Here is a 24,655-nt window from a genome sequence, read left to right as displayed (position 1 = left end):
GTGTGAAATAAAATGAACATTTTCAGATTTGATTAATACAATACATATTTTTAATTACACATTTATTTTAAGATAAATGTTTATCTTCATGTATCAATAGATTGATATGTCGAAAGAACTAATATTCTCATAATTCTGTTATGTAATGAGAATACATTTTTATTTAATGTTTATGTGTGTATATGTGCGAATATATAACATGAGTCTACATTTACCTAACTTTCATAGCATATAAAATATAATAAAAATTTTGAGTTAAATTATAATATTATTTTTTAAGGATGATAGCAAAGTAATTCGATGATTTTTACATTGACATTTCAAAATTATGAAGACGCATTTCTTCGCAATTTTTCTTTGATGAGAGAATACGAATTATTATTACAGCATTGCAATTATAATTTTGCATCGTAAAGTTGTACGTTGAAACGTGAGTATTACATCGTCTGAACGTTATTTTGTATTTGCCAGTCACACACATTCTGTTGCTTTCTTCCTCTATTATATTATTTAATTTCTCATCTCGTGAATTTATCACAGTGAGATGTCGAGTGTAGTTACGAAATATAATGAAAATTAGTATTCCTTTCAAGGATCTCGCAAGATATCTTACCTCGATGTGCTCTAGGCCTCGTTCTTACTCGTGTTATCGTAGTCAAAATGCAATTCCGAGCAGCCTCGACCGTATTTTCCGTCTCCTAACTTATGATCCTGTGAATACGTAATGATAATTTAATGGATCGTTGAAAGGAGGTGCTAAGCTCTTTACAGATATTAAAGAGGTGTGTTGACTTAGATTATATTGCAGAAGTGTGTTTTCTTAACAAGAGAGCAAATGTAAAGGTAGTATACGTTTTTATAGATCTTTATGACATCTTATATTAATTCGTTTTATATTAACATTTAATATTTGATATATTATTTTGATTTCAATAATATGAATTAATTTATAAATATAAAAATTAAAAATAATCATTGAATAAAAAAAATTTATGTATTAAATTGATAATTGAATTCATTATTGTTGCCTCTTTTCGATTGGTTGTTTCGTTTTGCTTACTTTGTACTGCGAAAGTAACTATCATCACATATTAGGTGTTGGAATTAATTCGTAGCGTTTTTTAATGAAAGAATGTTATTTATTTCACATGAGCATTAAAAAATACATTAATGAAAGTACTTCCCATCACTTGTAAAACGCTACGAATTAATTCCAACACCTAATAAATAATACATGTTTTGATCTTGTCAACTTTTAATTCGTCTATACTGTAGAATATATACTTATTTGACAAAACATTTGGTTGTCATAAATATATATATAATTTATAAAACCGTTATTTTATTTAATAAAGGTATAGTTTCATTCAAACAAATACTCGCATTTAAAACATTAAAATATATATATGTCTTATATAAATGTAATATTTAGTTATTCTGTAAGATTATTCAAATAAATATAACGACACTGTAACTGATTTATTTTTAAGACTACTAAATGATAATAGTCTCGCTAACCAAATAAAATAATTGAATCATTTCCGTTAACCAACATTGAACAGTTTGTTGAGCAGACTACGATTAAATTCAATTGATTAAAATTTGTTGCATTAAACAAATCTGCAAACGACTAAATGTGTTTAGTTCGTTGAACAAATTTTTTTTTCAGTGCATCTGAAGAAAAAATTCATCATATATATTTGAATATTAATTATATAAAATGTATTATAAATTTAACTAATAGAATTATAATTTAACTTATTGATTGAATATTAAAACAAGTTTCATATTTATGACGTTCTACAATGATTCCTGTTCACTATTTATGTGCTTGCAGCACTACGATTTCTTCAAACCGATTGCGACATGTATCCTCGATAATTTGATAGTGTTCTTGGAGGTATTCATTTGATTGATCCATTGGATTGAACATATAGTTAAGAAGTCAAAGTTCATTTTATATTTATTGGTTTTTGAAAAAAAGAGAGAAATTAGTTTTGTCATTCAAAATTTTAAAGTAATCTAACGGTTCTATAATCCTACTGGAATGATTAAAACTGCTCCAAGTTTGATAAAGTGGCATGCAATAATATCTGACAGTTTTCCGATGGAATCAACTCGTGAACGAGTTTAGTAATCGGATACCACCAAATAATTCCGAGATGAAAATAGGAGACAAATTGCGCCTAATTATACGCTTTCTATTGTCTTCATTCGATAACGTTCTCACATAGATATATACAGTATACATACTTCCAGAAATAAAAGGGTTTTCTTGTTTTAATGTACGCTATTTAATTAGACATTTTCTGTGCACGTACCATTTCCATTAGTTACGTTTCCATTTCTAGCTGTGGAACTTACCGTTCGTTCCAGAACCATGTCTTACGTAATAATATCGCAGAGAAGCCCTCCTTGGTAACCAATAGAACGAAAGCTACCGCTCACAGTGTATATTTACACCACGTCGGGTTCTGCTGGTTTTAATATTATTTGCTCGATAATCGTGTTACAATAAGTTCGAACAAACCACATCACATTACAAAAATACCCAAGTATTCTACATGTACATACGTTTATAGAAAATCTATAAGGTGCTCTGGATACAAATAGAAAATCCATTAATTCACTTAGATTCATTATTAATCGCTCTTTATTGAGATCTAATTTTCTTTCTTTTTAGAAATGTATTTATTAATTTAATAACTTTTTTGGCTCTCCTTTTTTTACTTTTTGTTTGTAGAATATTTAAAGATATACTTTTGGACAATATTCAATTCTTTATTCACATTTCATTAACATTGAGCATTTTTCACCTTTTCAGAAAGTACATTGAAACGTTGTTATTAAAGATTTAAAAATTTTAAAAACTTTAGAGTGTATATATATATATATATATAAAACCACCTAAAATTTAAAAATTGGAAAAAATATATATATATTTATTCTTCATGTATATGTGTGTGTGTGAAATATCATCAGTTTTTTAATGCTAACCATTGATTACCAAATTTCTTTTTATTAATATTTATAAAGAGAAATTAACTATTTTATATTTTGTATTTTTTAAATGTGTATGTGAGAAATTTGTTGTATCACCTAAAATTAAATTGGAAAAAATATATGTTTATTTTTCATGCGGTACCATCAGCGTTTTTGAACGCTGACCATTATTGACTATCAACAAAACATTTCTTCTCTTATTAATATTTATGAAACTCTCATTTCAATTTTAATTTCAAAAATCAGCTACTGAAAATAGGTGAGAAACAAATGTAGAATCCGCCGATCTCGACGATCTCCTCGCGCACTCGTCGATTCGTCCAACCCGACAAAAAGTGCAGTGACCGTTATTTACGGTTATCTTCGCTCCGAGCAAGTAGGTTGGTCGTGCACATAAAGCGCGCACGCGATATGCCGCTCGCGCTTCGCGAAAGACGAGAGGGATCGGCCCGTCGACTTTTTGCGCCGTGAAATCGATTTTCCGTATTCCTCTCCGTGGAAGAGAGCCGTGTGAAATCACGACCGCGTGAGAATCGTCACGCTGCACGCAACGAGTTGCCAATCTGCGAAATGTAGGTCGCTTGATTATCTTAAGCAAATTCGGCACGATTATTTGACCACAAATGAAACTGAATAGACATGTGATATTCGACAAATTGCTGCACGAACATGAAATAATTAAAATTGCAGAAAAAATGAGATAGATATGTAGATTTTACGTTTTACGATGCTTTTTTCTTCACATCAGTGAAAAGTTTCAAAGAGAAATTAGATATTTTAAGTTGTTGAAAACGGTTCTCTTATTTGACGGACCACAGTGATGTGCATGATGAATATTAATATCAATATAAGATGCGGATTATTGAAAATTTCTCTGCACTACATTGATTTGCTAATGATGACTTAAATACGAAAACCGAAACGTACGTTTTTTGAAATATTAGGTGTTGGAATTAATTCGTAGCGTTTTTTAATGAAAGAATGTTATTTATTTCACATGAGCATTAAAAAATACATTAATGAAAGTACTTCCCATCACTTGTAAAACGCTACGAATTAATTCCAACACCTAATATTTTAATGCGACTTAAGATACATATTGTTAATCAAATTATTTTATAATTATTTTTTTTTATACGCATTGACTTCTGCTGCCATTGCCCCATTGTTTGCTTTTTGTTGCTAAGTGTCGAGAGTTCGTTATTATTGTTTGATTTAGATATCTTATGTTTTTTTATGTTTCTTAAACCCGAATTGTTATATTGATGTTTGTATAAAAGGAAATGACATGAACTGTTTGTTAAATAATGTAGATAAAAGTGGAAGTTATTTTTCTTAACTTGAAGACTTAAATTTCCTTATTTTTTTAAATAGGAACGTTTTATGTATTTCGTTTTATGTATTTCTGAGTACGAGCGTTTATTCAATTTTATTTTATGATCTTCTTATGTAGATGATAGATGATAGATGATGTGACGTAAGTTTCGCCGTACGACGCAATCATCTGCGACGAATCCTCATCGCGACTTCCTGACGACGTCGTTCTCTGTATACTTGTGCAATAGGCAAACTAGATCTAATGGCTTCCAGGGGCGGTTCTGTTCAGTATTGTAATCCGTAATGTAATCAGCGAATGGCGCTATAACGGATTGTTGCGTGTGAAACGAATCGGCAAATATCGTGTGGGAGTCGAGTTTCGGACCGAAAATCGCGAGACGGAAATGGAGAAATTTCAACGTACATTGTTTCGTAGCATCAAGTTGCTACGCGGATCTAGAAAATTGCGTAAATCGGGGAAATTGGAAATCATTGGGAAATATCGGAAAAAGAAAACAGAATGGAAATCATTTTACCGTTGCGAAATTAAATTGTACGAAGTTTCACAATTTGTCGTCACAACGTAATTTTGGAAATGAATCGTTTTGAAGTAATGCGAACTATCGTGCATAGAAACTATACGCGTATTTTTTAATAAAATGAAGAAATTACAGATTTTTTTATTTTGCATTTGAAAGTAACACAAAAAGTTTGACGACGATTTAGAATCTGGATTAAAAATTATTTTAATAAGAAGTAGACATATTTTTAAAAAATACTAATAAGTAAATGTTTACTTAGTACTGTTCAAAGAAATATGTACTAAGATTTAATAATTTTTTTCTGTACAATCGTTTTTTGCAAAGATTACATCTCTGATATCTTTAAAGATATCTTTGAAGAAAAAGAAACTGCTTACCGTCGATGGAATTATTTCTTTGGATAGTTTTAATCGCATTGAGGCCAATGTCGCAGCGACGATTGTTTACATAAATCCGAGAAAGAGAAATCGAGTTATACAGGCCCAATACGTACAAAACACCTCGCGCCCGCACAAATATCAGCATTATTTAATAAGCGTCAAGGCTGAATGCCGACCGCGGCATTGCAGACGCTTCAGTATAAAACGCCACTGTCCCTATGATTCACTCACGTTTCGCTGTTGTTTAAGGATTCGCTTTATGGTTCCCCTGCGTTCCATTTGGAGCACACACAATTCTTTCTCTCATACGCGACTCGACACTTTTCTGAGGTTATTGTTACGTGACATTTCAATAATAAAGCACTACGTGTGTGTGTGTGTGTGTGTGTGTGTGTGTGTGTCTTGCCAAAAATTCAGGTTTCGCATTACATTTATAATTATGTTTAAAGAATCTTTTTAATTATTCGGCTCTTATTTTTGACCAAAATCTAATGAAGGACTTTTAATATTTAACTTAAATTATGTTCGTTTTTTATTTATTTGCATTTAAGTTGCAAATTGTTTAATTTTTAAAATAATTTTTTAAATATTTTTTCATTTCTTATTATATCTTTGATAAGAAAAAAATTAAGAAAATGATAGATTTTATCGAGTTAAAGATAGCACGTTTTTAAACATTTTTATTCACCATTTGCGTCAATTTATGTCAGATCAAATGAAGCATAGTTTACACGATTCGCAAAACGTATGTGCTCTTTCAAAATCATAATTTAATAATAATTTTCCTCTTTGCTGTTAAACGTTTTTGTACGTCATATGATATTTAATTTCCAATAATCCGTTGACGTTTCTAAAATTCTCCAAGGGTGGGTAACTTCATGGTGGCGTAATCGGACAGGATCGATCGTGATTAATTCTTGATATACAGTGGCGTATGAACACGATGTATGCATGATACACGTGTGCTCCAGGAAAACGCGTCACTGAGTTTGTTTACATATTCTACAACTCATGTTACTCGTAACGCAGCAGTTAATAGACATTCATCCTGTCGCTTAACGCGAATTACACCCACGTGCGACAGACGCAAAGAGTCTTCCCAGAATATGCACTAGTTTATATGTATAGATACCGTTGGCTTTCAAAAAAATGTTTACTTAGAAATCATGATGAAAGCTGAAAATGTTATGATATTATCAATCAACTCAACTTATTGCGCACAGAAAGAACAGTTTTGCTGAAATGTCTAAAAAAATTTAGGTCTGAAAATAATTTTGTTGGATCATCAAAATAATCATGTAGGATACTCAAATCAATTGCCAGAATTCAAAACTTTGCAGTATTGCTCATCATGCTTTTTACACTGAAAAAATGTTTTAAATAAAAATGGTATTTTGATGAGATTGAACAGAATTTTATTATTCAAATTATGTAGGATGCTCAATCTGATTGTTAGAATGTCAAAACTTTTTATAGTACCTATTGCTCATCATGTTTGGAAAAAGTAAAAAAAAAACTGAAAAAAATGTTTAATTAAATTAACAAAAAAGCTCAACAAAAATTACATTTTAGTGATAACCAGGAATTCTATTTGTCTTTATTAAAACGCAATTCTTGTTGAATCCTTTAATTGATTTAATCATACATTAATGTACATAATTATTTTGATGATTTAACAAAATTTTCAGATCTGTATCTACCTAAATTTTTAGATACCTCAGCAAAATCATTCTTTTTGTATGTCTTATCATTTCGTTATCGTTTTAATTACACCGATCATATGAATGTTCTCGATAATAATGAACCACGATTTATGTCAATAAATTAGAGATAGGATTCGTAAATTAAAAAAAGTCAAAATTATTAAATTTGTTTGTTTTTTTTTATTTCTATCGACGCAAATATTTTCCAATGTTTATAATACATATATATTATATATATAAAATATTAATGTAAGACCACAGAAAATAATAAGGATGTCGCTATTTTTTAAAAATAAAAGCCTAAACGAACAAGTAGGTTCAATATAACTTTGACTGTTGCTCGATGTCTTTTCTAGATCAATTTTTCACGAATAGACTCATACTTTCTCACTTCCCGATACATCAACGTATCTGTCCGGAACCAGAACAATCAATATCACTTTGCGACTTGAAGGTAGAAGGACGTATGTCACATGTCCATTTACACGACATTAGTCAGTCTTTCTGTGGGCATCAGAGAAACATTTTATTTGACGTACATGTCATATTCATGTCCAAAAGTCTTTTCTGAAGGGAATGACACTGGTCATTTCTGTTACATTTTACATAAAAGCCAAAAACGAGATCAGAATGATATTAACCGAGTTAGCAAATAAGTTTATGCTTTTAGTTGAATATGTTGTGTCCCAAGTCCGTTAGTAACGTATCACGCAACGATGATTAATACGATGTCCGAGATAATTAACGTTCAGTGCAGTTACGATAACGCGTGATATTCCTGACAGGCACGTCTAATCAACGTTCATAAAATAAACCGCAAGGGGAAACCCTTGTATATAGGTCCACCGTACTGCGGTTCGGGCCATCGAACCTTTCTCCGCTGCATTGCAGGCAAATTCGTGTATTGATACGAGAAAGAAATTGTATTAACTTCTAATTGTATTAATTTTCCTACGCACGTATATACGTGTCACTTTAATGCTTTAACAATCTTCTCTATAAATTCCAAAACATTCTACACAGGAAAACCGCAATAAATAATTGCGAAAAAGCAATTATTTATTGCGGTTTTCTTTTACTATTGTACAATAATATATTTACGTACTTTAAATGAGTGTAAGTAAGATATACGTGAATTATTAATGATTGATTTTATCGTATTTTAATGGCTTTCGTGTACCAACCATATAATTAAGGTCTTACACTGGATCTAATGTTCACATTAATTGTTTCATAACGTTGCAGTGTTGTAAGGATCAATAGCTGCTTGCGTTATCGTTGATCCTATTAAATTGAGTATCGAAACAAATAGATGCGCTACAGATTAACGCGATTTAGCACTTTGCTATTATACATAGCCTGTATATCACGAAATCCTTTAAGTAATGAGGTTTACGCGCGATTATGTCTTTTTCATTAAAGTAAATAATATAAAATAACAATATCAAGAAACAGGATCGTTTATATGAACAAATCAAGTAAATATGAAAAGCATCTATTATGGTCAAAGTTAAGTTGGAATAGTAATATTTATATAAATATTTTAAATAAATTTTATCTCAGAAATATGACTGGTGCCGATTACTTTCGGACTTGCAACACAAATTGAAATAATAAAAATACTCTCAAATTAGTATTTTTGAGATAAAATTTATTCAAAATACATATATAGATGTATTATTCCAACTTCTAACTTTGACCATAATAGGTACATTTCGTACTTAGTTAATATAAAATAATATAAAATTTTTTTTAATCTTTTTTTATTATAACACAGATAGAAAGATTTGTCAACTAAGACAAAGTACTTCTAATCGTGATTTTTCTTATAGCGTTGTGAATATTTATATCAGTAAAATTTCTGTGAGTCACATTATGCTGTTGTCATTGCGGAAACGTAATGTTGAAATGTTTACACACAACTTTTATAAAAGGAAGCACGCCAATATAAAACGGATCTTCTTGCGGCTCATTGTAGCTTATAACGCATGATTGCGTAATAATGATTCATTCGATGACACCATGCGATGTCCTCGTAATAAGCCTCCCTCATGAAGAACCACCATTTACGTTATAGTAAACACACTTGTTGTACGGTTGCGAAATGTGCCGTTCTTTTAAACCGGACGAGAAATTTGTCGTTCCATCAGTCAAGCTGATAACGTAATGACGCTTCCGTTGTTGCTTTAAATGTATTCAATCAAGACCTGCTTTGTCTTGAAAGATTTCGTTTCGTAAACATTCTTTAAAATAAATATTTAGACTAAGCAATTTTAATGTCACATTCTTTTGTAATACAGATTTTTTTTTTTCTATGAGAAGTATGACGTCAACATTTAAGTAGTGACGAAATGAATATTTCGAGCAATTCGAAAAATTATCTATTTTGAATAATTATCACATTATTTTGTAGATACGTTTTGTTTGTATATATAATTTTGTTTCTAATTATTAGGTGTTGGAATTAATTCGTAGCGTTTTTTAATGAAAGAATGTTATTTATTTCACATGAGCATTAAAAAATACATTAATGAAAGTACTTCCCATCACTTGTAAAACGCTACGAATTAATTCCAACACCTAATAGATAAAAAACATAATTAATATAATGTACATAATGAGATATAATTAATCGCGTTAAAAGATTATCGATATATGAAGTATCATGCACATAACGTAATATGACAATTATCGTATCTTTATTACTCATTCACTCTAAACAATTGCCCTAGACTAATTATAAATTTTAATTATTTTAGCCGCGATATATAGCGAATTAAGATAATAGTATCACAACGCAATTACAAATTAACATTTATCGTAAAATTTTTCGCGGTTAGCGTCGTTATTTCAAATATTCAACATGCAGTTATAAATCTGCACATTATGCGTTGCTGTAAAACGTACAATTAACAAAGGACCTTTCATTCCCTTTGTGTCACGCGAGAGATTTTGCTCTGGAACAGTAAGTTATAATTGGGTCACCCTGAGCACCTGTCATCAACCACTTAATCCTGAATTGCAAAGGAAAACGGGTTAGTGTAGAAAGTTCCAAAGGAAAATGAGATAGTATAGAAACAATGTATCGCGTATTAAATGGAACCACAATGAAAACCGATTCTCCGTTCTTGCGTTTGGAAAGGTAATATACAATATTCATTTGAAATGCTCGATAGTAAGTTTTCTCTAATGAAATGGAAAATGTAAGAATATCTTGTTTTCCTTAAATTATAATTACAATTAATAGCTAATTAATAATGCAACATACAATATTTATTCGTAGCGCTGGGTAATAGATTTCTCTAATGAAAAAAAGAATAAAAAATAGAATAAAGAATATTCTGTTTTCGTCAAATTAGAATTACATTTAATAATTGATTAATATTAAGCCGTAATTGATTACATGATTATTCTATTAATATTTTGTGATTGCAATGTAATGTTATAATAATTATTGTTGTAATATAACGTTATCATATTTTCATGAGATAAATAAGATCTATGAATACAGTATGCTTTTATAAAATTAACTTTTTAAATGTTTAAGAATAATCAGAATATGATATATTCTAAATTTAATTTGTTCTAGATTCGTGTTAAATTCTTTGTACACAGTTACGTTTAAATTCTTTAAATTCCAAACTATTAACATTATAAAACAATTATTTAGAATAGATAATTTATGAAATTGTTTGAAATATTCATTTTGTTACACTATGTTGACATCATAAGTGTACTCTTCATAAAAAAAAATCTGTATTACAAAAGAGTGTGACTCATTAAAATCGTTCAAATAATTATATGACGAATGTTTTCACTTTTTCCACATATCGGCCTTCGAATGGAAATACACGGTCCAACTTTACAACTGCCTCGGGATAATTTACTCATAATGCGCATTTACAATGCTCCGTCATCTTTTGTGGGTGTGTAACTTTGGTTTTTTCTTGTCTCTGAAAAAATAGTGACATTCACAGGCAGTGTAATATTATTGTGTAACGCGGTACAGAATGAATTCTTCATACAAAATTCTTTTCTTTAAGCGTGTCGATTGAAAAAGATGAAGTGTCTTAGATGTGTTTGTTATCCAGCCAATAATGGTGATAATTATGAAGCTCTGTAATTTTCTGTTTTTTCTAGTGATTTATGCATAATTTATTTATTTCAAAAAAATATCAATAAAACTTCATAAGATATAAAATCAAATCGACCAACAAATGTCTTAAAATACTCTATAATAATTCACTTCTATTAAGATATAAAATATATTTATAGGAGGAAATATATAGGAATATATGAAATAAAAATTTGAAAATACCTAATGGCAAGATTTTCAGAAGCATATAAGACTTTCAGACAGTATATTTATATATTATTAAAGATACAAAAAATTTAAACATAAATCATAAATTTTTAATTTAATTAAAAATGCAATTAATGTGTATTTTTATTTTTTTTTAAATATATAGAATACTCTGGACACATTAATTTTTTGACAATGTTATGTTACAATTAACACAGAAATAGCTAATATCTTCCTCGATATTTCATGTAACGAATTGTCAAAAGTGTCGTTTGGCTTTTAATTCGTTCAAGCGATATTTTCATTTAGAGTAGTTGCATTAAGAGACATTAACTCTGGAGACTGATGACACCGAATGACCTCTTTTCTTGTGCTCGTTGCAGGGGTGCTGGAGATGGCGGCTACCGAGAGCACGATCCGATTTAGCGGCCACACGTTGGACAAGGCGACCAAGGCCAAGGTGAATTCGAATTTAGTTTCAACTTGATTATTCCATTAAGATAGCAGCCATTCTGTTCTCTATATACTGCATTTATCAATTCATTCGAGATAGATGATTCAATATATAGAATATCATAAAACATTGATACGATTAAATAATTTTTTAAAATTAATTTTGAAGATATTTTTTCGCAATATGATCATTTTTACACATATAAAATATTAGATATTTAAGAGTTTAATAATTTGAAGCTTGTGTTATTATTTTTATTTAAAATTAAATGAAGATATTATTTTTTATCTCATTGAATTAATAAATTTTTTATTGTCAAGATCCTTTTATTTAAATATTAATTACACTGTAAGCAATGTCCGAATATCTTAAATTTTTAATGATGTATGGCACGTAAATCAATATTAAACTTTCTTATCAACTTTCTCAGTTTGACACGAGGAAACTTATATAACAAACATGTTACATAATATAGTGATCAAACTATGTATATAATAACACAGTTCTTATGTTATAATAAATTTGATCCGATCACGGACTTATCATATGGTCAATCGATTAAATGGACGGAAGAGGTTGATAGAAGAATTATTACACCATAACTTGATAATTTATAATAATATTCAATAATATTAATATTTATTTAATATAATTAATATTAATATTTTGTATTTCCAATCATCATTCTTAGCGAGAAACCTTATACATTTACAACCTTATACATGAGCAAGAAAAGATCAACACCAAAATAATTTCAGTCGACATGTGAGAGGCAATGTCGACTCTGTTGCTAATTAATCATCGCTGTTTTAACAAGATGAGCATTGCGATATATATATTCTTGCGTGGTTGGATTTAATCTATCGACCACTATTCAGAATTACGGTTAATAATGTAATAAATTTGCAATTCCGTCTGTTTATTATATTATTACGAATAAAATTATGAATAACGATAATTTTTATTTACGCTATTTCTGTAAATCTCATAAATTGAGACTTTAAAAGAAATGTATAATTTATTGATGTTTTCCCGCAAGAGACATGGTGTAATGCAGTGATCATTTTATCTTTGTTTAACGTTGACAAATAACAAGGATGGAATGATTCACTATGTTACACTGTGCCTCTTGCTAGAGAGGCATTCTTTATCTTACGAAAGACATCTCGATTAGTATAAATATATATATTTAAATATATATTCTTAGAAAAAATATATTTATAATTAGAAAACGTCTCTCCTTAATTTAATTAACACTGAAAGTATTAAGCCTAAATAAAATTTGGCTAGGAATTAATATGTGCAATTAAAATCATGTTGTATTGCTCGAATTGCGAAAATCATCACTTAATTTGAAAGGCTTCTTGCTTAATAATCATGTATACTTTCCTGAGAAAAAAAAATTACCAAAAGTTAACTAATTCTTTCCACTAATTACAGTGTATATTAATTATTATGCGATTACTCAATGTTTATCGGTGTTACCGACAATGCTTGATAATTTCGTTAATAATTGTTGACCGTTGCAAAAAAGTTGCTCATGTCAGCGTGTCTGCACAAGTTTTTAAAATGACAGGTGCTACAAGTTTCGAGAACTAAAAACCTGAAAAAGTTAGGAGAATTAGAAACGGAAGAAATTGCAAAAAATTTCTGGAATTTGGTGCTTTTTTAGACGAAAATAAGATCACGAATTACATAATTAACTCTATTTACAAATGTTCATGTTTATAATTACAGAAGATTATTAAATATTGCCTAAAAAGATAATACATTAAAAATTATAAAAGGATTGATGAGAGTTACGCGGTACGTAGTATTTATGTTCAATAAGATATATTTGACATTACATTACTTAATAAAGCATTCATATATTTTGACTCGACTTCGAGTCATTTTCAACGAAGATAAAATATAGGCTGAGTCATATGAGTATATTTTAAATTTTTGTGGACGTTCTTTTGAATAAAAAGGAAGGAGAAATGTTCTTATGAGCATCTCAAATAATAAATGTTTCCTTATGAAAATAATGGACACAAACAGATTTGAAATAATAAATATAATATCTATATTATGGTACGTCGTGCTTATGCATGTGGGAAATAATGAAGAATATTTTGAGCATCTTTTAAATACAATCTAATCAAAAAACTTAAAAGTTTTAAATAAAGTCATTGTTTTTATATTATACTACTGTATTTGTATCCATTATTTCGATAACGAAATACGATCTAATATATAGGATTATTTATTTTTCCTACGCTACCAAGAAAACTGAAATGGAGTTTTTGATATTTTTAGATTTTCAAAATTAAAAGTTGTATTATTTCATTGTGGTCAGAATAAGGAAATCAGAAATAAAGGCATATATAGACATTATCGTCAAATACCGAGATTTAAAAGTAAAAAGTTATGGTATACAATTATTTATAACAGTAGAGAAAAGAAAAAGTAACCCAATGCCAGAAGCGTTCAGACTCGCATAATTAAATTAAAAAGTTTTCAGATAAAAAAGAAGAAACGAATAACAAAATTTGAATGCGCATTTAATTAGAATATTGTCAATTACATTTAAGTTGAGCAGAAGCCAAAGTTAAAGTAAGTGAAAAAAGAATTCAAAATAAAAAAAGGTAAATAAGTAAATAATAACAGACATAAATATACAAGAGATGATAAAATATAAAAATCAAATATAAACGTATTCCAGCGATTGATGTTTATAAATTGAGATTATATTGTATATTTTTTCTTCTTTCTTATCAACCCTTTCACAATTTTAAATATATTATTTTTTGAAAATTCTATTTATGTTTGTTTGAAAACAACAATAGAAAATATTTTGTTTTTCCTTCATTTTTCACATTGTTTTTATTTCGTTTTACTTCATATCCACTTTTCTTGAAACATAAATTTTAATTTGCATCATAATCTCAAATATTTACGCTAACGGAAAGTGGAAATGTAATTAAAATAGTACTTCCATGTTCCGCCTACAGTTGTAATTTCAATTTAGAACGGTGGCAGTTTACTCCAGAAAATACAAGAATTTCTTTCTATCTCCGTCTTCACGGTTGCTCCAGCGAAAAGTAATGCTGGCTTCGAAACGTTTCGCAATGCGAACCTGATCTCGGTAAGCATAATAATCGCACTAGCCGTGGTAACCGCGCGCGACCAGCGGAAGTGGTTTTGTCGTGCACAAGATAAAGTGTTATCGATCGCATTATGAGCTCTCGAGCGACGACATTGCAGGAAGAGGAGGACCATACAAGCTTGGTATGATGATAATCAGAGCATCGCGTTTTGCCTTTTGCAGGTAACGCTGGAGAACTACTACAGCAATCTGATAGCGCAGCACATCGAGCGGAAGCAGAGGCTGGCGAAACTCGAGGAGTCCCTCAAGGATGAGGGCCTCTCGGAACAGCAGAAGCAGGAGAAGAGGCAGCAGCATGCTCAGAAGGAGACCGAATTCCTCCGACTGAAGCGGTCCAGGCTTGGCGTCGAGGATTTCGAACCTCTCAAGGTCATCGGCAGGGGAGCATTTGGCGAGGTAAAGAAGCATCGATAACAGATGTATAATAGCAAGCTAGTTAGGACAGTTACATTGGTCTAATTACTATTATAGATTACCTTGATATGAGCTGATTGAATTTTAATAGATGAATTTATATTTGAAAAAAAGTAATAGATATTACTAAACATTTTCACTTTGTCGAGAAATGTAGATTTAAACGGTATCCTCTAAATGAAACTTTCTATTTGTTTAAACGACATCTTAAATGATATATTCGTCGAATGTGTGTCATGTGTAATTTTATTCATTTACGCAGCGATTTTGAACTACATAAAGACAGAGATTGACTTCTGTTCATGGTTGTAATAATTACGATAATAATGGAAATACGCCAGACTCTCTCAGGCGGTAGTTGTTCAGGAGAGAGCGAAATTTTCTCATTATTTTTCAGAAGAAATAGCCTCGCTTCGGGGAGTGAGTGGCAATCCCTTTCGTAAAATTCCAAATTAGATGGAAAAATGTTTTTAATTTATTCGACGAAAATCTACCGGTATTTTCAAAACGTACTATTTTGTAAAACGAAAAAAATGTACAGGTAAGACTCGTACAGAAGAAGGATACTGGACACGTGTACGCGATGAAGATCCTCCGGAAGGCAGACATGCTCGAGAAGGAGCAAGTTGCACACGTCAGAGCGGAGAGGGACGTCCTCGTGGAAGCAGACCATCAGTGGGTCGTGAAGATGTACTACAGTTTCCAAGATCCTATAAATCTCTATCTAATAATGGAGTTTCTTCCTGGTGGTAAGTCTTTTTATCGATCTTTGTGACAAGCTGAAAACGGAAGTGCTATTTCTGGGCGTCGTGAATAATTCAAGCGAGATGAATTACAGGTGACATGATGACGTTACTCATGAAGAAGGACACGCTTTCTGAGGAGTGTACGCAATTTTATATTTCCGAAACAGCGTTAGCGATCGACTCCATACACAAATTAGGTTTTATTCATAGGTACGTTCATCTCGTTAAAATTCTTGAAAAGAGAAATAATTAAATTAAATATAATGAAATTTATTTACATTATAAGTCACTGATTTTAATCTTTTCTAAAAATAAAATATTTTTAATATATTTATGAATGTCTGTTTTGTGATATATATATATTTTAATGCAATTCTTGTTCTTCTAGTAATCAAAAGTTTCGAATTTTTAAATTATATTCCATTTCATCTATATTTAGATACATAGTTTTTATATACGTTATATGTATATATAATAAACAATTACAATTAATTTTATTTTATTTTATTTTATTTTTTTTTAGAGACATCAAACCAGACAACCTGTTGCTGGATGCACGGGGCCACATAAAACTTTCTGATTTTGGACTGTGCACGGGTTTGAAGAAATCGCATAGGACTGATTTTTATCGAGACCTGAGTCAAGCGAAACCTTCCGATTTCAGTAAGTAACGACTTTTTTCGCGTGCGTCAAAAAGAAATATTTACGTAGATTTATAATTTAATTGATGTCTCGTCTGTGTTTCACGCAGTGACATCATGCGGGAGTGGAAGCGGTGGCGCGATGGACAGCAAAAGGAGAGCTGAGAGCTGGAAAAGAAACAGGAGAGCGCTGGCTTACAGCACGGTAGGCACTCCAGACTATATCGCGCCGGAAGTATTTCTGCAAACAGGTTACGGACCGGCTTGCGACTGTTGGTCCCTGGGAGTTATTATGTACGAGATGCTTATAGGTAAGATGTGTTGCGTATTTTTCTTTTTACAAAATTTATTTGTAATTAATAAATTATTTCAAAAACAATGTACACAATTGTTAATTTATTTGTATTAATTTTTTACTCTATAAAAATACATACTTCTTTATTATATTATATATTACAAATATAAAATAATATATTGTTACAAACATATTAAATAATGTTATAACGATGACATTGATTGCAAGATAATTATTAAGGATGAACATATCACAGAATAAAAGTTTTAAAAATTAATCTTGTTAAAGTTAGCAATGCATAACTATTTTAGGATATCCACCATTCTGCAGTGAAAATCCACAGGAGACATATAGAAAAGTAATGAACTGGCGAGAAACGTTAGTATTTCCACCGGAAGTTCCCATTAGTGAAGAGGCTAAAGATACCATTATCAGATTTTGCTGCGAAGCCGATAGAAGATTAGGTGAATTTCTGTATCTTTATCTGGAATTATTAAAATAAAAGAATCTTTCACAGTGATTAATCTTTATCGTAATTATTCTTCATAGGAGCTCAAAGAGGCATCGAAGAGCTCAAATTAGCGCCTTTCTTCCGCGGTGTCGATTGGGAGCACATCAGAGAAAGACCAGCTGCTATACCAGTCGAAGTGCGATCCATCGACGACACGTCGAACTTCGACGAGTTTCCAGATGTGAAATTAGAGATACGTACGTATATATTTTTTCTTTAATCTATAAAGCTTGTGTCAAACTAACCTAGACGCATAAACATAAACGAATGAAAATGTTACTAAAGAAATATTTTTTAAATATAATATGTACTTCCTTTAATTTCTAATGTTTGAAAATTATTATTTTATTTTATATTTAAAACATGTCTCAATTTATAATTATTTATAAATAAAAATAAATTTTATTTACGCATGTATAGATAAATTGAAGCGTGGGTCAAATTGATTCTCGTGCGAGCATTTATGGATTAATTTATTTTTTCCTTATTATTATTCAATTGCTTTAATAATCTTTAACACATTTCATCCTTTCGTTTTGCCTCATTATAGCGTCCGCGCCAATGCCACAGGATGGTGAGGTAATATACAAGGACTGGGTATTCATTAATTACACCTTCAAGCGCTTCGAGGGTCTGACACAACGGGGCACACCGACCAAGAAATAGCAACCCCTCACTTCCTGCTCGATCAACAACGTCGTCGCCAATCAGCAGCCAGCTGACGTGATCGAAATTCCGGCCTTGGTACATCATCCTCATCCGCCGCCGTCGACGACAATGGTGTCGCGTACGGCGGATGGTTGACCTGTCTGGCTCTTGAGCGCGGTTTAAATATCGAATCATTCTTATTTGTATATACGTGATGAGTATAGATTATCATGAATACGTGCAGCGTCATTCACGGATATCGACAGTCGCGAGCGGTGACAAGCTCGGTCAACCAAGCAGACAGGCGGGCAAATGTAGAAGAGTATAGCGATAAAAGTGCACAATACACGAATACTGCACGTCTCGACGCGTGCATCGATAATACGCGTTAAGGCGATGCGAGCGAAATCTTTCGTTGTGTGACTCACGTAAGTGATTCTCGTAAGTTTCTCCGTCGGGAAGCATTATTCTTTACTCTTGTCGTGCCGCGGAGGAGGCGTTTTGTGCGAAGCGTAGCATAATAAGCTCTCTGTGGTAATGGTATTAAACGGAAAATGATCGGAGAGAGCCTCGGTTCCATGGTCCTCATGTACTTCTTATTTATCTATACGCGCGTGTTCGACGAAATTTTATCATGCGAAATACATTTGTAGAAAGCCTGGCTAAGCTCTCGAATCAAGCTCTCTTTTTCTCTCTGTTCAAACGTTGTATTTATAATTAACTCTCTGTGATATATATGAAGTTGTTGAAAATATCTGCTATCTTCGGACCTTTTTGTCTGTAGCGGATGTTATGCTTTTATTGATGTTGTATATATGTGATTAATCGTATTTCAATATGTCTTGAAAATTTAAAAGTTGTTGTGATGAAATTTTATAATATTATGTATTTTTGTGCTACTTTTGAGAGCTTAGATCCGTTCACGAAACTAGGAGAATTATTAATAGAATTGACGACACGCGCACGAAGCTTTTTATATATATATAAAAAATCCTGATATATTTTACACGGTTTATCATTACGTGATTTCACAGCATTATGTAATGATAAATTTTCGGTACCGGGTCTCTCTCTTTCTCTATCTCTCTTTCTCTTGTAAGGCAATAATAAACATTTAGCCGTGTCTGAATATACGACAAAGGATGCTAGGCTTCAAAAGATACCGTAAAAAGGCGTAAGAAGGGAGAAAGAAAGATTACACTTGTAAGATTCAGGGCTCCTTCGTTGCCTTATTAAGGTTCCTAACAGACAGCCCAACAAATCCGTACGTTTAAACGAAAGAGATGAGCCACTTCTTCGATAGAAAATGGCAGTGTATTGCGATAGTGTATAGAAAATCGTACACACGCACATGTATTTTAACACTCAATGGAACCGAATACCTTTTCTTTCGATCGCACTGTAAACAATTTTACGATTTACATTTCGTAGTTTTGCTGACAGCCAGGGCACCTTGGTAATAAAATAGTGTAATAACGATAAAGACTAGATAACATTTAAGATAACAAACATACATACATACACACAAAAGTACCTATACGTTAAATAAAAAATTGCACGCGTACGCGTTCAAAACGTAATTGCGTTTGGATAATATAGTACATGTATAAAAAGAAAATTCTCAACGCTCCTTCCACGTAACGTTCCGGCGTGTCTCCACTTAATAATCACGCAACCACGCTGCACTGTACATTTGACGAAGAGATTAGTTTCGTACGACTACTCCGCCTGCGTATGTATCTTAATGCCGTTTATTGAATGAAGTCTCCAGGTAGTTTAAATAAAGCAGAGAGCGCCTAGATTACGGTGTACTACCAGTTAAGCAAGTAATTTAAACAAAGAGAAAAAAAGAAGAAAATCACCCGCGAATAAAGCTAGTAGAAAAAAAGAAAAATGAAAACTATTTTCTGCACTATGCTAGGAGTTAAATCGACGAGTGTAACGTAAGTGGGAAAGTTAGGGAGCTATGAATACTTTTAGTCTCTCCTCTTGTCGCCATTGAGTACAGATGCTCTGACGTCCATGCTACTAAGCAAAGAAAAGAAAAAAAAACGAAAAAGTGATCGCAATTTATTTATTTAAAGAGAAAGTCTAAATAAATGATACAACAATAGCCACGAGATGCCTTCGACGCAGCAAGTTTCGGTGCCCTGGAACACACAGTGCATATATATATATATATATATATATATATATATATATATATATATATATATAAGTATATATATGTAAAAAAGTATATATACATAGAGATACCTTTTAGCGAAAAGAGAAAGGAAGTGTAATATGCGTTAAATTTAGGTGTTGAATTATAGGTGTGCTCTGAATTCGAAGTCAGGTGGGTGTACATTTTTTTCTCTTCTTTTTCTGAAAGCAAGAGAGGGAACGAACGTATTATGATGTAACGGGATGGTGACGAAATGTATGTACGCATCGAGCTACTATACATTTGATGTAAAACAATTCTGAGGACACGTGAGAGGGAAATCTCTAAGTAGACTTAACGGTATTGATTGTCGATGTACACTGTAAATACTGACGAGGCAACTAAATATTATTAAGAGCAAGGCAGTTTGAGCTCCGATGTTTAATTGGTTACCGCTGTACTGCCATCCTCGACTTTTTATTATTGTATATCGCGCATGATGAATCGTATTACGGGTGTGTTAAACGTACGGTATATCATCCAATCTCACATTTTTGCTCGTGTTTACGCTAGTGTTCTTATCATTGTACGAATACTGATTAGTTGTTAATTTTACGGTTAATTTAAATGAAAGAAACCGCGATAGATCTCTCCTAGCTAATTCGTACTAATTAGGTATTAAGTTACTTTTTTCTTCGGCAAGGAGTCTTTTTATTTTTTTTCTTTTCTCTTGTCGAATAGGAACCGCTTCCGATGACGTTCTCGATAATTACACGTCCGAAGGTTCCGCTTCCTACGCGTCTTCTGTCTCTCTTGTCATAGCTATCATCTTTTCGATCATATGATTCCTTTCTGATGCGATATATAAGATTCTCGGATTATGCAATATACGATAATCACACGCACACGCACGTATGATCGCATACAGCAATGCGAACCAATTACTTCTACATATTTGAATATTGAGAGGAATCATTTCTTTGCTTATTTAATCAATATTTTAAGCTTGGATGAGTAATGATTTAAAATATGGATGAGTAATGATTATAAATACCGAGATTATCGGTTAAAATTATTTAGAAAAAAATGCTAAAATATAAAAAGAAAGAAAAACGAAAAATTCTTTCACAAAGATGAAGCGTTAACTTTCTACTAAAAAATAAATAATTAGAAAAATTAATAGTTAACTAAATAATTGAATGTCAACATATCTATAAAAATCATGAATAAAGCAAAAATGTTTTATATGCAGTTTAAACAAATATGCGATAAAAAAAACCTAATTATTGAAATTATATCGTGAATGATAGCTCAACTATTTCGAGTCGAGCACAAGCGTCTAAAAGATTAATGTGGCTGATCTAAAAATCACTTCTTAGATGAGTTATTTATCGTGGAATCTATTGCATCCTGCATATTACTCATTCAGGCTTAAGGGGGAAGAACCGTATTTTACGCGATGATGATCTTTCGATTGCCCTGTGCGCGAAATAACGATTTGTGCAAAGTGCTCTTGGATAAATATTTTGTTGCACTTATCATTTTACAACGCGCGAAATCTAGAACTACGGATTGAGGCATACGAAACTTAAGAAAATGCGTTCTCATTCTTGAAGTATTGTAAAGGTATACAATTATACAAAAGAAAACGTTCAGAAGGAAGCAAAGAAAAAATTCAAAAGTTCCAAATTCTACGACTTAAATATTTATAACTTATTCCAAGTCACTCATTATAAATATTAAATATTGAATAACTATTTATTTGGATTACGATGACTGTAAATATAACTAGAAAAAACATTAGAATTATATGATATAGCTTGTATTCAATATAAAAATTTGACATCTGAAAAACAAGCAACATCATTGTCAGAATTTTATTTTTTCTTTACACTTCTGTTTTATTATTACGTTTCGTTACGTCTCATCCGTATTCTATACAAACCGTTAGGTCGCGTATGAGTCATTTGAATCCTGATGCACATTGAGGAACCGAAATAATATTAACACATTTTCGCTCCAGGATAACGGAAGCGAGTATGTGTTGCGACAATCGTGTGAACCAAATTCTTTGTTTGAAGGTACGGGTGTTATCTGTCACTGTAACTGCGCGAATGTTCAACGCGGCTTAATTCATTTCGTTTTGTACAGTGATTTAGCTGAATTTTGTAGCCAGACTTAGTATAGCATTATTAGGTAGAAACTCTTCATGATTAATCCTGTTCAAGCATAGTGATAATAAACTATTAGACACGGCCAGTCCCGCCCATCATAAGTTTATGGTGACTAGATAACACCGTTTTATCATAACACCGTTATTTCAATATATAAAAGCACATTATTGCAGTCGATTGTACGAGGATAGATCTCATCATATAAATTTATACAACACGATATCCGGCCGTTTCATTATATGTGACATTCGTCGTATAAAATTCGCGATTATGTAAGAACAATTACATACAAAACGAATGCAGTTGATTGCTATAATGCTTACCTTGAATTCTTAAATGGGCGACTTTACTATAAAAAAGAGAAATAGTCTCAGCTTCTGACAATATTTTAGGAATCCGTATATATGCCTTAGATATTATTAATATGAATATATAAATGATTATAAATGATTAATTCTTGAAAAAAAAAACGTTTATTTACTCGTCATAAAAAGCACTTAATCACTAGACTTCTAGTTCTTTGATAAAAATGGAAAAATATATGTAAGTTTTTATTAATAATAATAGTAATAATTTATTGTTTTTTATTATTAATTATTAATGTATATCATTAATTTGTCAACAGTCAATTTATCAGTTGTCAAATCAAATTATTGCGATATTATTTTCTTAAATTACATTGTTATACTATTTTCTCTTTAAAAAGTTTCAGGAGCCCATTTCTCAGTTTCAACATATAAAGGCGAGCACATTATTGCAGTCGATTGTACGAGAATAGATTTCGTCAAACAAATTTATACAACACGATGTCCGGCCGTTTCGTTGTATGTGACATTTGTCGTATAAGATTCGCGATTATGTAAAAACAATTACATACAAATCGTCAGTTAATTCTGTTTTGGGGACAGAGAGGGAAGACAAGAACGCGAACCACACACGCGGACGCACGACGAACGAGGTATATCAAGTACGGATATTTTATAGTAGGCTTGTGATTAAATCGAGGAATTATTGTCGAACGGTCCGAGATAAAATAAAAAATAATGTATAAAAAAAAAGAGATATTGCTTTCCACACGCAGAATATACTATTGTAATTATGTCGTTAATAAATTGTTTTTTATTTTAACTCTCTAGCAAACGGTTCGTACGTGTTCCCTACATAGCATTCTGTTGCTCACAATTTTTAGCATGAAGTTCCATTGGCAGAGATGCAACCAGGAGGCAATTTGCGGAGTATAGTAAATAATTTATTTCAGTAATAGCGTAATGATAACTATAAAATTATAGCAAGTTAAAGAAAATAATTTTATAACTCGGATGGTGACATGTGTATCATCTGATAAAATTGGATGAATTATTATTATTTTGCGTTGTTTAATTAAATTACAAGTGCAATATTAAACGATATAAAATTAAAACATTTTGATGCATTAATTAAATGATACTTTATATATTTTTTGTTTGTAACATATTACAAATTAAAATTTAATTTTGATTTTTAATAATTTCATAAAATTTTGAAAAGATTTTTATATTTCTACTAAAATGACAAATGCATCTAAACATGCTTTTAATATTTCTATGAAACTGGTTATTCCGATAAGATATATGTATAAAAAGGAAATAAATGTTTATTTGACGAAAATTGAAATGTAAGAAATGCAATAATTTTCAGCATGTTTTTGATTCAACTTATTATCAAACAACTTGTTGAAAATGACTTATTATCATGTTACAGTACTTGTAAAATATTATTTTTTGAGATTTTATATTATTACATACAAAAGAAATATTTTCAAATATATTTGCCTCTTTTTGAAATGATCAATTTAATAATCAACAGTTTATATTACAAAAAGTTAATAATTTTTTAATTGTAGTACTTTATCTTAAAGTGTCAACAAATCGTAATGCGATTAAAAGTTTTTTTTAAATATTATTATTTATAGTGAAAATATGTGCAGCAGGCAACCGCTTTTACTACGATGGTAATTTTACCTCTGTCCACTACTGACATCTTTAATCCAGTTCTGGCCTCCAGTTCACTACATTTCACCGATGTGATGGCGTTAGTAGCTCGGATTTGAATCGCTCAAAAATAATTGTTTATTAATTATTAATTTCTTTTTGTATGATTCTCAGCAACAAAACAATCGAGTTTAATTATTATCATAAGTTTCAATTTCTTATTAACCTTATTATATAATAATTTCTCATTTCAATAATAT

At 31.0% G+C, this 24,655-nt stretch overlaps 1 protein-coding gene across 6 annotated transcripts in view; it reads left to right on the top strand.

The window, feature by feature from the left end:
- Positions 1 to 23,553, top strand: part of trc (Serine/threonine-protein kinase tricornered) — a 145,074-nt gene extending 121,521 nt beyond the window's left edge. For all 6 annotated transcript variants that reach the window (XM_011062211.2, XM_087411469.1, XM_011062209.2 and 3 more), the window contains 9 exons: positions 11,632 to 11,708; positions 15,013 to 15,246; positions 15,806 to 16,013; positions 16,103 to 16,220; positions 16,534 to 16,673; positions 16,762 to 16,962; positions 17,258 to 17,410; positions 17,496 to 17,654; positions 18,008 to 23,553. In XM_011062211.2, coding sequence (XP_011060513.1) covers positions 11,632 to 11,708; positions 15,013 to 15,246; positions 15,806 to 16,013; positions 16,103 to 16,220; positions 16,534 to 16,673; positions 16,762 to 16,962; positions 17,258 to 17,410; positions 17,496 to 17,654; positions 18,008 to 18,123 — 1,406 coding nt within the window. In that variant the 3' untranslated portion in view covers positions 18,124 to 23,553. The remainder of the gene's footprint in view (positions 1 to 11,631; positions 11,709 to 15,012; positions 15,247 to 15,805; positions 16,014 to 16,102; positions 16,221 to 16,533; positions 16,674 to 16,761; positions 16,963 to 17,257; positions 17,411 to 17,495; positions 17,655 to 18,007) is intronic.
- Positions 23,554 to 24,655: the final 1,102 nt, after the last annotated feature.

This window comes from Acromyrmex echinatior, chromosome 11 (assembly GCF_024713525.1).
Source record: "Acromyrmex echinatior isolate Ae372 chromosome 11, ASM2471352v2, whole genome shotgun sequence".
NCBI classification, from domain to species: domain Eukaryota; kingdom Metazoa; phylum Arthropoda; class Insecta; order Hymenoptera; family Formicidae; genus Acromyrmex; species Acromyrmex echinatior.
Note: the sequence above shows the minus strand (reverse complement) of the source record. Positions and strands in the feature narration are given on the sequence as shown.